The 15,002-nt window shown below is 35.5% G+C and overlaps 1 protein-coding gene across 1 annotated transcript; it reads left to right on the top strand.

Annotated features, from left to right (window-relative positions):
• Positions 1-2,693: 2,693 nt before the first annotated feature.
• Positions 2,694-13,758, top strand: Smp_082420 (putative uridine phosphorylase; the record flags this gene model as incomplete). The annotated part of the gene is made up of 7 exons (XM_018798871.1): positions 2,694-2,813; positions 3,732-3,881; positions 7,084-7,198; positions 10,873-10,943; positions 11,735-11,876; positions 12,548-12,694; positions 13,443-13,758. The coding sequence occupies 7 exons, from the start codon at positions 2,694-2,696 to the stop codon at positions 13,586-13,588; spliced, it is 891 nt and encodes a 296-aa protein (XP_018650717.1). The 3' UTR covers positions 13,589-13,758.
• Between the last annotated feature and the right edge of the window lie 1,244 nt (positions 13,759-15,002).

Here is a 15,002-nt window from a genome sequence, read left to right as displayed (position 1 = left end):
GAGTGGTGAATTTTGATGAGGTATTTCAAACTGAATGTGTGATTACTAGCAGAAGAGCGTGATGTTGAGAAATACTTTTGGAAAGCGTTTGTCTCAATGAGTTCGATTGTTCATTATTCGGAAGTAAACATGTGTTTGTACACTGGTTGTTTGAAAAGTGTCAGTTTATACCTAACATATGTAATAAAATCAGAAACCGGCTGAAACTTATAGTGAGAAGCTTAGTAGAATAAATCGGTTTTCTAAAAGATGTATTTCAGCAGCTTTATCTTTTCTGAATCTGGCGTACATGAGAATGTCTTCGTTGCGTTTGTCAGAGGTATTTCAGGCGTTTGTTTTGATTGCAAGTTTGTTGTTAGTAAACTTGGAGAGAAGCATTTTTGACGTGAATCAACAGATGTTTTCCTAGTTGTTTGTCAATCGTGTTGTGAAAACGAATTTACATGCATGCGACTATTGAATAGAGAAAGAATTAAGTTTCCGTTCTGATTCAATGGGACCCAAAAGTGGAGACTCTATGTTGACTGTTCCACTTATGCCTCTGATGTTTCGATTTATTGTTGATGATGATGCGATGAGTGTGTTTCGTTGTTTAGAGATTCAGAGAAACGTGTTGGAATTGAGAGTGTGGGATGAATTTCTGTAATTATGCATTAGTGTAGATATGGGAAAATTAGTATATAAGTATTGAACTTATTTGACCATTTTATCATGTTGAGTAAATAAGTAAATGACAATAAGGATTGGTTATAAGTCATATCACTTTTAACTCATTGTAGTCTTAATGTATTTATATGACAGGTAATTTATGTAATGCTGATACTATTTTGATTATCAGTATGGAGTTGTGTAGATCGTTGATATTTCATTGAAATCAGGAAGCAGTTTAAATTAGACATGCATAAGAAATCTTGAGACACTGGATGGGTGTTTCGTCCTTGTATGAGATTGAGAGATACGTGTTGGAATTGAGAGTGTGGGATGAATTTCTGTAATTATGCATTAGTGTTGATATGGGAAAAGTAGTATTTATAAGTATTGAACTTGGTGCACCATTTTACCGTGTTGAGTAAATAAGTAGATGAGAATAAGGATTGGTTATAAGTTATTTGAAATCTTCAGAAATCACATCACTTTTAACTCTTTGTAGTCTTAATGTATTATATGACAGGTAATTTATGTAATGCTGATACTATTTTGATTATCAGTATGGAGTTGTGTATATTGTTGATATTTCATTGAAATCACGAAGCAGTTTAAATTAGACATGCATAAGAAATCTTGAGACACTGGATGGGTGTGCGATTGCACCTAAATGTCGCTTCAAAATGATAAAATATATGTGCCCCTATGTTGGACTCTGGTTTGATTTCATGCTGCTTGTGCTGGAATATAATTTATGGACGACCTTTAAACGAATCTTGAGCGACCCTGAAATATATTAGCTAATCGGGAAACAGTTAGTACAGAGTATAAATATATCATACAAAACCAAAGAATTAAAGTGTATACAGTTCTTTTAGGCGGTCGAAAATCTTGTGAAGTTTGGAAAGAGGTTCAAAGGTTCTAAAATCGTAATGCATGCGGTAGAGGAACTCATCCATACGGTTCCATAATAGTCGGTGTCTGGAACCATGATGAGGTCGGAAAAACTCTCTCAACCTCGACCACATACCTTCAATATTGTTCGTGTGTACTCTGTTGTGTAAGCTTGTTATTTTTTTTATTATACATATATCTCTACAATACTCATACCACTGAACAGCTGAATCTTCAGTAACATCTGCGAACATGTCGGTCAATGTTACTGGTACTTTTATTAAACAGTTTGCAGCAATTTTTATAATTTGCCTTAGTCTCAATCTGGATCGAGAGAAAAAAGTTCCTATTCGTACAGACTTCTTCCAACATATATTACATCGAATGATAACATCATCACGTTAGTCTGAACAAGGTCTAGAAGTCATTTGATTACCGCAAATACAAATAAAGAAACTTCTTATTAGTCCCATTTATTTCAGATCAGTTGTTACATCTTTCCTAATATCCTCTGTGGACAGTTCGTACATGAGCATCAGGTACTGACGTTGCCACCGTGACCTTGAAGTCCCACGAACGCTTCTGACCGGCTCATCTATAAAGTATAGTCTCGCCGAGGATTGAATAAGCCAAACATGAGAATCGATTTTGGACTGCGTATACTATGTACACTCATTGATTCGAACACTTAGAGGGACGAAGCGAAGAAGTGAGAGAGAAACGAAATGAATTGCAGTGGAGAATCAAGAGTTAATCGATGTTTCTAGTCAGATTTGAATAGGTTGCAGACATGTGATGAGTGAGATAGGAAGTGAACACACATGTGCTTACATAAAAACAGATGGGGTTGATAAGTGAATAACTAACATGGTCAAAATGTGGCTTGAGTTGAATGGATAGACTAGTTTATCTAGAAGCTAGAAAAAGCTATGTGGGTTTGACATAGAACCAGCCATTACAAAATAATCTGTGTGAGAGAAAAATACCTGTTTGTCTATATGTACATATTAGAATGTGATTGAGTTGATCAGCCAATCAAATATTTTAGTGCCACATAAGTTAACTATTGTATTGAATAAATGATAGAGTAACACGTTTGAAGCAATATATGTATATATAATCCTAACATTTGAATACATCAGTTATTGATAAGAATGGCGACAGTGCAACCGATTGTGAATAGTCATTTGAGTGAACTAGATGAAGATGTGTTCCATCATTTCGGATTCACTACAAAGTCATTCGATTTCAAAGAGAAGTTTGGTGATGTCAAGGTAGTGTCCATTGTTAATAGGTCATTTTGTTACGAAGTCGATAAGAATTAATTTATCTTGAGTATTGTGAAGGTGACTGTATTTGCTGAATGTGGTGTAGCTAAGAGTTGAGGAATTTGGAAATTAATTGCCGAGTAGAAATAGGATGATTTCGTGATTTGTGTGAAATTTTTGAAGTAGAATATATGTTAAGCATGTTAATTGTTCACAGGCAAACAAGTGATTATACGTCTTTCGGAAGATGAATACCTAGAAGGAGGTCAGTAGATTCCTGTGTTCATTTTGATAGTATTTGTGCAAGCATTGTTTCTACAAGTGCAGTAAATCTACCATAAACCTATCTCTTGATATATTCATTCGTCAAATGAATGTGACATATGTAAAGTTGTAAATGATGAATATTTGTAAATGACTTATTGTTTTGGTTTTACACATATCTCATTCATATACTAAGAAGGTATTCCATGGAATGGGAAAGAATTTTGTATATACTACTTCTTGGATTGTTTCATTAAACATTGTTGATCTAGAATTGTCATTAGTACTATCACTGCGAACGAGTTGTTTGTATGTACATTGTCTGGTATTCGTTTTACCAAACAACCGTCGATTGAATAAAACCATGTGAAATAAACAGTTTAGTGTCATCGAATACCTTCATGTAGTTATCTACATTGTTTCACTGTTTATATTTAAGTTGAACTAGTTGGAAATGATTTTGTGTTGTGAACATAATCTGTTCAGAAAACGAAGTAAGTAAACTGACTAGAATTGACTAATGTCTATTGATTCCATGGGAATATTCTCCTCACTTTTGCATATTGTCGTCATGAAGTTGAATGAATGCTTTCCAAAGTTTCTTATTAAATTATAATTTGCAATTTACTGTAGTCAATGTTTTGTCTTATTTTTGAATAGTTCGTCTGTGTATGTGGTAGCAGTGGTAGAATCCATAATTTTGCAATATCAATGGCTAAATTAGCTGGTTTGGCATTACCTGTAGAAAATATAGCCGGTTCGCATGCCAGATTTGTACTTTACAAAGTGGATCATATATTATTTGCAGATGTAAGTTGAGAATGAAGTATTGATTAGGACAATTTATTTGAGAAATTGTCCATAAAACATTGTTCTTTGTTAATTTTTCAAACGGTATTTGTTGTGAATAACTTTGCACTGAGTTTTAAACTTGATGAATGAATATGTTTTTGCAGTTAGATAAACGAAATTTAGTGATTTAAATGACCGACTGACTTTGCTGAAACAATCATTACGACCCACAATGAACTAAACTGTTGTTTCACCGAAGTGTGTGACTGGTAATGAGTACAGGTACACAAGGCTTGGAGAAGAGGGGAACTCGAACTGATGTACGTACGTACGTAGTTCTACGTTGTGACTGACTGACTGAAGTCGTACCTAGGACCTGGAGATTGGCAGTGAGTGCTTAATCTGTAGACCAGTCCACTAAGTCGCATAGTGTTGAGATGCAGCTGTCTAGTGGTATTTGGTTATAACGGTTTTCTAACTGAAATCAGTTGTGTTATATTTCGATGAGAATAATGGATTGTAACTGTAGGAATCTATTTCTGGACTAATACTAAACACATATGTTATTTGCTTAATTGTTAAGTAACTAAACTATACATATTGATGTTTATCTTATTATGAGCTTTATTTTTATGCATAGACTATTACTATATTATTTGTGTTTCTTAAGTTATGTCCAGTCTATCAGTTCCCATCTCCAATATTCACAGCCACTTTTGGTTCGATCTTGTACAAATGTTGATTTCTATTTTTTGGTATTGTGTGGTCTGTTTGGTTCGTATGTAAACGCAGTATGTTTGGAATGTAGGATTCATACAACAGAGGGTGAGATTGGAGTTCTGGATTTAACAGGCATGGTTAAGCTGGAAGCCTGACCGATGAAGACTGTAAAATGCTCGTACGTGTTTACAAGTCATTGGTCCAGTTGTGATGAATAATACTTCAAATTTATTTCTAACCAACTCATCTTATTGCGACGTAAATATTTCAATGATTGTGAATGCACTTTCATTGAGGTTCATTTATCAATCCCATTCAATATCTTTGCCTGATTATATCTAGGATGATATTGTTAACTAAAGGTATCATGAGCTAGAATTCACTTGGTATTGTTCACTTGATTCTTCCCGTTGATGTGTAGCACTGAAATTGATACGTCTCTTATTGGCATATGTGCATACTGTGCGTATTGCCTCGATATTGAGTCGATTCATAAGCATTAGTAAAAAAACATGTTAGTAAAAGAGAATTCAGCGAAGAAAATTTTCTTTTCGACGAAATCATTTACTTAAGCTGTACATTCGTATATGTAGTGATATGGAAAATATATGTCTATTGGAGGCTAGAAAAGATTGCATTATAAATGGATTCGACAATGAATAACAAATGAGGTGACGTACTAATCAAGGGGTAAGGAAGAAAATAATTTATGGGTCAGATAATAGTTCATATTCATGTAACGTAATGGGTAAGAAAATGCTCTCATTAGATGTCACGTCGTTGTTTACAAATGTTCCTCTCACAGAAACTATTTGTTTTTTATGTGACTATATTGAAAATAATAATCTGGAGATATGTATCCCAAAACACTATCTTAAAGAACTACTCCTACGATGCACGCTCAACGTACAATTTAAATTTAATGATGGTTTCTATAGACAAACAGATGGAGTTGCAATGGGCTCTCCATTGGGTCCTCTTTTGGCTGACTGTTTCATGGCCAATCTAGAAAATTCAGCACTTCGTCCAATAATCGAGAAATTTCATTTATATAAGAGATATATGGATGATACTTTCATTATTTGTGATGATGACATGGACCACAATGAAATATTAAATATTTTCAATAACTGTCATCCTTCAATTCAATCTACCTTAGAGGCAGAATCGAACCACGAATTCCATTTTCTTGATGTCCGTTTGAAAAGATTGCCTGATGGTTATTTACAAAAATCTATGTATAGAAAACCCACTTGGAATGGACAATACACGAATTTCCATAGTTGGGTTCCACTGAGTCGAAAGAGGAACTTAATTCACTCTTTATTATCTAGGATTAAGCGAATCTGTTCTAGTGACACAATAAATGAAGAATTACTTCATCTTCGACAGACCCTCATCAAAAACGGTTATCCACCGAGGTTCGTCGATAGCAACTTAACATCTAGACGTCAGCAAGAAATAACTTTGACAGTGCAGAAGAAAACCTTGTTTATGAATATGGAATTCAAGGGAGACACGGCTGCTGAAATCCTGAATAAACGGATTTCAAAAACGTTGAATAAAACTTTATACACAGCCAAGCTCCGAATCGTTTTCTCTAGCCGGCCTACCATTCGGGGGTGTGTTAAGGATAAACTTTCGCTTTGGGCCACATCGATGTGTATTTATAAATTTACTTGCTCATGTGGAGCACGTTATATAGGCCGCACAAAGCGATCGCTTTCCAAACGTATCTCTGAACACTATCCAGCTTGGTTCCTAAAAGGTAAATGTAAAAAGATAACCAGTTCGATACAAGAGCATTTGATCAATTGTGGACACATTGCTCCAAAAGACACGTCTTTTAAAATAATCTATAGAGTTAAAGGAACCGGATCAAAGGGAGGTCGAATCAATATTTTATGCACTGCTGAGGCATTGACAATCCATGAATTCAAGCCTGAACTTTGCGTGCAGAAACGATTTGTCCAACCTCTCACCCTTCCTTGACCCTAATTCCCTGATTGGATACGTTTTTTGTTTTGTTTTTTTTCTGTACTTTTATCTGATTATTATCGGTTTTTTGTTTTTTAAATTACTATTTTACATTTAAACTCTAATCAGTTATTATTATTATTATTACCTTATACAAGTTTTCTTGATTATTACTCAGATTATTATTATTATGACCTTTGTGTTTGTCGCTTTCCTTCGTATCTGTCAATTGAACTATTATCTGACCCATAAATTATTTTCTTCCTTACCCCTTGATTAGTACGTCACCTCATTTGTTATTCATTGTCGAATCCATTTATAATGCAATCTTTTCTAGCCTCCAATAGACATATATTTTCCATATCACTACATATACGAATGTACAGCTTAAGTAAATGATTTCGTCGAAAAGAAAATTTTCTTCGCTGAATTCTCTTTTTCTTATTCAATGACATTATGAGTTATTTTAGTTATATGTTAGTAACTTCATGATTGCCTTCATTGTTTTATTTCTTTCATATAGCATGGAATTGGTATACCATCAACATTAATTTTAATGCATGAAGTGACAAAATTATTATATTATGCCGGTTGCAAGGATGTGTTGTTTATACGTTTAGGAACATCCGATGGTTTAGGTAAAAGAATTGAAAATTTTTTTTCAACTTGCTTTCTTTTACTTATACCTGTTACTCCCGATGGATCATAGGCCGACAACCAACATTCTCCAACCCACTGTCCTGAGTCTTCATTTCTAGTTTTGTTCGGCGTAATGTGTTCTTTGGTCTTCCTCTTCTCCTTCGGCGCTCAGGATTCCATGTGAGGGCTTGTCTTGTTACGCGGTTGGGTGATTTCCTTAGTGTATGTTCTATCCACTTCCAGCGCTTCTACCGATTTATTCTTCCGCTGGATGGAATTTGGTTTGTTCTCTCAAACAGTAGGCTATTGCTGATCATGTCTGGCCAACGGATCCGATTGTTAATAAACACCTGTATCTTCTGGTTGATGGCTTTCGTAGTTCTCCAGTTTTCTACCCCATACAGTAGAACTGTCTTGACATTTGTATTGAAAATTCTGATCTTGATGTTGGTTGACAATTGTTTTGAGTTCCAGATGTTCTTCACTTGTAAATATGCTTCTCTTACTCTGCCGATCGGCATCTTCACATCTGCATCAGATCCATCGTGCCCATTAATGATGCTGCCCAGATATGTGAAGGTTTTTACATTCTCCAAAGCTTCTCCGTCAAGTGTGATTTGATTGGTGCATGCTGTGTTGTATCGGAGAGTCTTGCTTTTCCCTTTGTGTATATTGAGACCTACTGCTGCTGAGGCTACTGCTATACTGGTCGTTTTCTCCTATATTTGTTGTTGCGTTTGTGATAGAAGAGCCAGATCATCTGCGAAGTCTAAATCGTCAAGCTGCATCCTGCCTGTCCATTGTATTCCGTGTTTCCCCCCAGATGTTGACTTCTTCATAATCCAGTCGATCACCAGAAGAAAGAGAGCGGGTGAGAGTAAACAATCTTGCCTGACACCGGTCTTTACCTCGAACGAGTCAGTGAGCTGTCTTCCATGCACGGTTTTGCAGTTTAGTCCATCATAGGAATTCCGTATGATATTGACTATCTTCTCAGGCAGACACGCCGTAGTGTCGAAGAAGTCTCCATAGTGTTGTCCTGTCCACTGTATCAAATGCTTTCTCGTAATCAATGAAGTTGATGTAGAGTGATGAATTCCATTAAATTGATTGTTCCACAATGATACGTAGGGTTGCGATTTGGTCAGTACACGATCGATCCTTATGGAATCCAGCCTGTTGGTCTTGAAGTTGGGCGTTTACAGAGTTCTTCATTCTGTTTAACAATACCCTGTTGAAGACTTTTCCTGGCACTGATAGAAGAGTGATGCCCCTGTAGTTATCACACTTTCTGAGATCGCCTTTTTTAGTATCTTGATCAGAAATCCTTCTTTCCAGTCTGTTGGTACTTGTTCTTCATCCTAAATCTTACTGAATAGAATGTGGAGCATCTTTGCAGTTGCTGCTACATCTGCTTTCATCGCCTCTCCCGGAATGTTGTGTTATCCTGCTGCTTTGCCGCTCTTGAGTTGTCTGATGGCGATGCTTATCTTTTCAATTGTTGGTGGACCAACATCGATTGAGAGGTCCATGGGTGCTACTTCGATGTTGGGTGGGTTCAGTGGAGTTGGTCAATTCAACAGTTCTTTGAAGCGTTCTACCCACTTGTTTCGTTGTTCCTCAATGTTGGTGATTAGCTTGCCTTCCTTGCTTTTCACTGATCGTTCTGGTTGTGTCATACGACTGTCTCATGTTTCTTTCTCTTACAGCCTTTTCCACTGTCATTGCTAAATCTTCCACATATTTACGTTTTTCGGTTCTGATGCTCCTCTTCACTTGCTTTTTTATTTCTGTGTATTCAGCTTGTGCCTTTGCGTTTCCTGCTCTTGTTCGGCTGGTATTGATTGTTGCCCTCTTGTTCCTCCTTTCTTGAATCTTATCCAGTGTATCAGCAGTGATCCATTCCTTGTGATGGTGCTTCTTGTGACCCAGAACCTCTTGACATGTTGAAGTGATTGCCTCTTTTATCCCTTTCCAGTTGCTCTCCATAGCAGTTCCTTCTCCATTGAGTAGGTCATGAAAGGCCTGGAACATGTTGTTGAGGGCTATTGACTGCAGCCTATCGTACAATTCATCTTTAAAGTCTTCACTGTAGTCGTTGGTAGGCGCATAACATTAGATGACGTTTATTGTAATGCCCTCTTTCTTTGTTTTGAAGGAGGCTTTGATGATCCTTGGTCCATGAGGTTCCCATTCTATAAGTGCATTTTGTGCATGTTTGGACAGTATCAATGCAACTCCTTGTGTATATGGGGCGTTTTCTTCTTCACAGCCGGAATATAACAGAAGCTCTCCTGAAGCTAGTTGTTGTCGTCAAACCTGCGTCCAATGTGTTTTACTGAATTTAAGCACCTCCAGGTTGTATTTCCTCATTTCTGCAGCAATTTGGAAGACTCTCCCGATCTCTCACATTGTACGAGCATTCCATGTACATATAGAAATTGTTGCTCTGGTTGTCAAGAGAAGCATCGGCCTCGTGACTTCCGAAGGGACTCGGCCTTCACCATGAGGCGTCATAACTCTTCTACATGAAGACCTTCTGACTCCCATGGCAGAGTTTAAATGGATTGAATAATTTTTTCTGGTCAGCGTTTTTTTAAGAGAGTTAGTTTTCTACGAGATGGGGTCGCTAACCTCATGTTCAATCCTCCTAATTTATCGAAGCTTGATACCATTAGTAGCCACCAAGGGGGCTATCGGAGGAGCTAATTAAAAATGGTTTAATTTATTTCTACTAATATTTATAATTTCCATACAAATAATGATATAGGGACAATTTTCAGTATGAAATTTCGTGTGAAACACTGACTGTTCCTTTGTCGATTCCAGTTTGGCCGTATCTCTGATAAATGTTTACCTGCATAATAATTCGTTTAAATGTCAAGTTTCCATAAGTGGTGAATTGAAGGGCCATTATTGCTTGAATTGTCCGGGGAATATCCACTCAATCAACACCCAATGTAAATGAGGAACAGTAGCGAACAAGATCAGAATATATTGAAAATATCAATTCTCATACAGAACTGTAAAACGAGAAGTATATTTCGAAGGAAGTCAATAGCACCAAGTGATGGAAGTCTCAAGATGATTGTTGTTGTCTGGGTTTGATATATGTTGTATAGCGTGTTCAGTGTTTGGATGATAAAACAGTGAACTTTTATTTCATAGAAAATCATGAGTAGGATTTCATCGCCGATTGGAATGTGTCGATAAATCATTGAAATAAATGAAAACCAACTTGATAAATAGAATAATTATTCACTAATTGTATTCAAATCACGAACCAATCTCAGTTGAACAACCATTGAAAGCGAAAGGCATTAAATGTGCGTTTTGTCGTAGTATGGTGCTTCTCGACAATGAACATTCCTAATCTCACAGTGTTACTTGCGAATGCTTAAACTCTAGACTACTGAGACATGAGGCGATGATGAACAACAAGTGTAACTTCAGTCGATTCACGATATCGGACGACCATGTTCCGTCCGTCTAGTGTTTCCATCTTTTCAATGTTTGTCCATGTTTGATGTGTTCGTGATTTGAATAAAACTCAACACTCTCTTGACAACATCACGCTGATACTTACAAGTTATTTTATTGATTGTCGAAATAACTTAGTTGTTGTGTGAAAATCTTATCAGAACGGTGTGTTTTCTTATTTGATTAAAATTAGGAGTGAAACCTGGTACAATAGTGTTGTCCGATCGTTGCGTGAATACCAAATTAGAACCATATAACGAATTGGTATGTAATAATTTGAATGTAATGAATTGTAAAATCTTTGAATTATTCTGAATTGTTGGTGTAATTTGTGTTAGTGATTTAACTGAAAAACTCACTCAGTGAGCATTGGTGGCTTAGATATAGCAGATAATAGTGAACCACAACACATAGTTTATCGATTGATAATCAGTGCGCGACAACGACCTCAGACATTTTTTTCACTAATTATTCGTTTCATATAAATCGAAAAGTTACTTTCAGTACAAGTAAGTAGCTTAGATAGATAAACATTAATGAAAGTTAGTATAGTGAATGATGAATTGTTGATTGAATATTGAGGTGAAGTGGGTTTGATTTTAATGTTGGAAGTATTTAGAAGTGAACTCTTTGATTTCGATAAACTGACGAATGTCTGGAGTTGATCATCCAAAGGTTACTTGAATAATTTTATATATGTAGAATCAGTGAATGAGTGAATGGTGTTTACGAGTTTGCTGAGTGATTCAAATAAGTAATTAATAGACTAATTCCGTATATCTATCTATCTATCTTTTGATTATCCGAAATATGTAGTTTATCGGTAGAGACTGTGTTCACTGTGGAACAGGAATATGAGCATTTTGAGTTCTAGGATATTTTAAAAAGCCTTTATTTTCCTCTGTTCATTCAGAAATAAATTATCATGTGTCATATGTTGACAGTGATGTTATTTCTGAAATGATATCATGTTAAATGCCTAACATTGTAACAGTTATATATATTATAACAGTTATATATTCGTGCATTATTTGATTCACTAAATTGAATTCCAGTGTATTCTTGGTAAACCTGTCCGTCGACAAACTAAAGTGGACTCAAATGCTGTAAATGAGTTGAAAAAGCTTTCTGAGAATCTTTCGTTGAAATGTTCAGTTGTTGTTGGTGGTACAATCACTGCCAATGACTTTTATGAAGGTAAGTATTGTGACTACATAAAGAATAGGACTTATGCTAATTCGTTATTGATCTTATGTCCGTCTTTTTATCACGTGAATTATCCACCAATCGAAATCCGCTTTCCCTATCTTAACACTGACAAATCAATAAAGTTCTATCAGTATGATTAGTCTAGCGTCCTTATTGGTCCCTTGGTCGCCTAGCCCTTCCAATTGAGTCCAGAACACCAATTGCAGCTTCTGCAAGTCAAATGTGGTTGTGAACGTGGGATACAATAATCAATAAACTGAATATAATTTAGGAACAGTAATTCTTATAATAATAATAATAATCAATAGGTCAAAATGAAGCTTATAATAATATGAATATAGATATACACAATCTAGTTACTTCAATCGAAATACGACTTTTCCGATCTTAACACTGTGACAAATCAATGACGTTCGATTAGTATGGTTTGTCTAAACTCCTTATCGTTACCTTCCAATTGAGTCCAAAAACACCAATTGTGGGAGAGGACAAACTAAGTTTCGGCAGAAGAAGAAATTAAGAAAAGATGTTGGCAGTGGATTGTCAATTGTTTTTGATAAGGCAGCATTACATCAATGCGAAGCATCCGTTTTCCCCTTATTTTACCATATTTTTCGATTTGAGTTGAGAAATAATTATATATTTCTTTGATTCCATAGAGCTAGGAAGATTGAATGGATCGATTTGTACTTTTAGCAAAGAAGAGAAGTTAGCTTTTCTTCAGTCAGTTTATGATCATGGAATAAGAAATATGGAAATGGAGGGTGCTGCAATTACATCTCATTGCAATTTAACCGGTCATCGAGGTAATAAATTCAAATGCTCGAATAATAATTCCTGTTATTTTCTCTTGATATTGTGATATTCCAATGAGTTTTTTGTTATAATTACTAAGAGAGGGAAAGACTGGGAGCTCGCTGACTTGGACTGATACATGTTGATAATTGTGTAGTGTGATGGTATAATATGATTGGTTTTTACAATGTTCTCACTACTAAGATTTTAAAGAATGCTTTGAAATTATCTACGACTACAGGTTTGCTACTCAATAAGCCTATAAATGTAAGTGGAACCAAATCATCTATTGAATAAGCCATGTAGCAATCGATACTGATTATGTCCTGTACCAGAGAAAGATGTAAGTCACTACCATTATTCACTAAGTGGAATGTGAATCCGTTATGCCCAATTTAAGATTTTCGGATCAGACTACAATGATACTTTGCATTATACGGTTTACCGTTCATTGTCTACAAATAGCAATCAATCGACTTTTGTTATTTTCAGAAGACGTTATTTGCAATGCTGTCGTATTATTTTATTGAACGAAAGGAGTGAAGTAATTATGCGCCTGAAAATAGATCTGATATTACTTAAAATTTAATATGTTTATGAATGTTGTATTACTGAAAAATGAATATGTTTGTATGGATGTTTAGTAGTGAATATACTGAGAAAGATATGGAGACATTTATCAGTGTATGAATTTTGATTTACGTCTCATCTTGCTTTGTATTACTAATTATATTTGTGTGGTTGTTCACTTCATTTCAGCCATCCTAGTTTGTGTAACAGTTGTAAATCGTCTTGAAACTGATGAAGTTACTACATCTACGGATGAATTTAAATTATTTGAACAGTTACCAGGTCAACTAGTTGGAGAATATTTGAAAAGAAACAATGGGATAATTGTTCGTTAATGCATGAAACATGATTGTTAGTTATTGCGATCAGTTGTAACAATTATGAACCAACTTTGAGGTTTTATATAAACTTTATTATTTGATTAATTTTCTATTACGTAAATGACTTTTAAATTGTTGTACTGGTTATATTTAACATTTCGAAATATTCCACGTAAATTTCACTACTTAGTTTTTTTGTCGAAACTGCTTTAGATAGTCTTTTTATAGTTGAACTACGAAATGTAAGCGTTGAATGCAAAGGCTTTGTTTGTGTTTTGGGATAGTGTTATACTATTTGATTGCCCAGGTCGCCTCTAAAAATCATTCTTCCTACACTCCAGCTCCAACGTGAGAAGTTTAAGACTCCGGTAGAATGAAAAATACAAAATAGTTTAATTTCCAATCGTTGAATTACTGTAGCCTGTTCAGTGCGTAACATTTCGCTCCCGCTTCTGAGCTCATTACTGTGGCTGAGTAGATGATTTTGTAGGATAATTGTTTTGGGGCAGAGTGGTGAATTTTGATGAGGTATTTCAAACTGAATGTGTGATTACTAGCAGAAGAGCGTGATGTTGAGAAATACTTTTGGAAAGCGTTTGTCTCAATGAGTTCGATTGTTCATTATTCGGAAGTAAACATGTGTCTGTACACTGGTTGTTTGAAAAGTGTCAGTTTATACCTAACATATGTGATAAAATCAGAAACCAGTAAGAAGCTTAGTAGAATAAATCGGTTTTCTAAAAGATATCGGAGATCTGTTTCTCAGTATTTCAGCAACTGTATCTCTTCTGAATCTGGCGTACATGAGAATGTCTTCGTTGTGTTTGTACGAGGTATTTCAGGCGTTTGTTTTGATTGCAAGTTTGTTGTTAGTAAACTTGGAGAGAAGCATTTTTGACGTGAATCAACAGATGTTTTCCTAGTTGTTAGTCGATTGCATGCGACTATTGAATAGAGAAAGAATTAAGTTTCCGTTCTGATTCCATTGGACTCAAATGTGGGAACTATGTGCTGACTGTTCCAGTTATGTTTCCGATATTCTGATTGATTGTTGGTGATGATGCGATGAGTGTGTTTCGTTGTTTAGAGATTAAGAAAAGCGTGTTGGAATTGAGAGTGTGGGATGAATTTCTGTGATTATCCATTAGTGTTGATATGATGATTTCTTTAATCATATATGAAGAGTAGCAAATAAAAACATGTATACTCAGTATCATTTTACAAGTCAATGCATTGACGTAATATCCACCTGAATTTCTGACCTCTGAACCAGCTAACGTTTAATTATTCTTAACCAGCATTAGAAATCGTATAATAAGTTGTGACAAAGACATGAATTACGTGAACTAGTAGAGGATGAACGTGAACATTTGAGAAAAAATTAGATATCATCGAAACCAAAGACATTAAGATAAGTGAATGTTAAGCC

This window comes from Schistosoma mansoni, chromosome 3, assembly GCF_000237925.1.
Source record: "Schistosoma mansoni strain Puerto Rico chromosome 3, complete genome".
In the NCBI taxonomy this organism is placed as follows: Eukaryota; Metazoa; Platyhelminthes; class Trematoda; order Strigeidida; family Schistosomatidae; genus Schistosoma; species Schistosoma mansoni.
The sequence above is the reverse complement of the archived record's forward strand: the minus strand, read 5'-3'. Positions and strand labels throughout refer to the sequence as shown.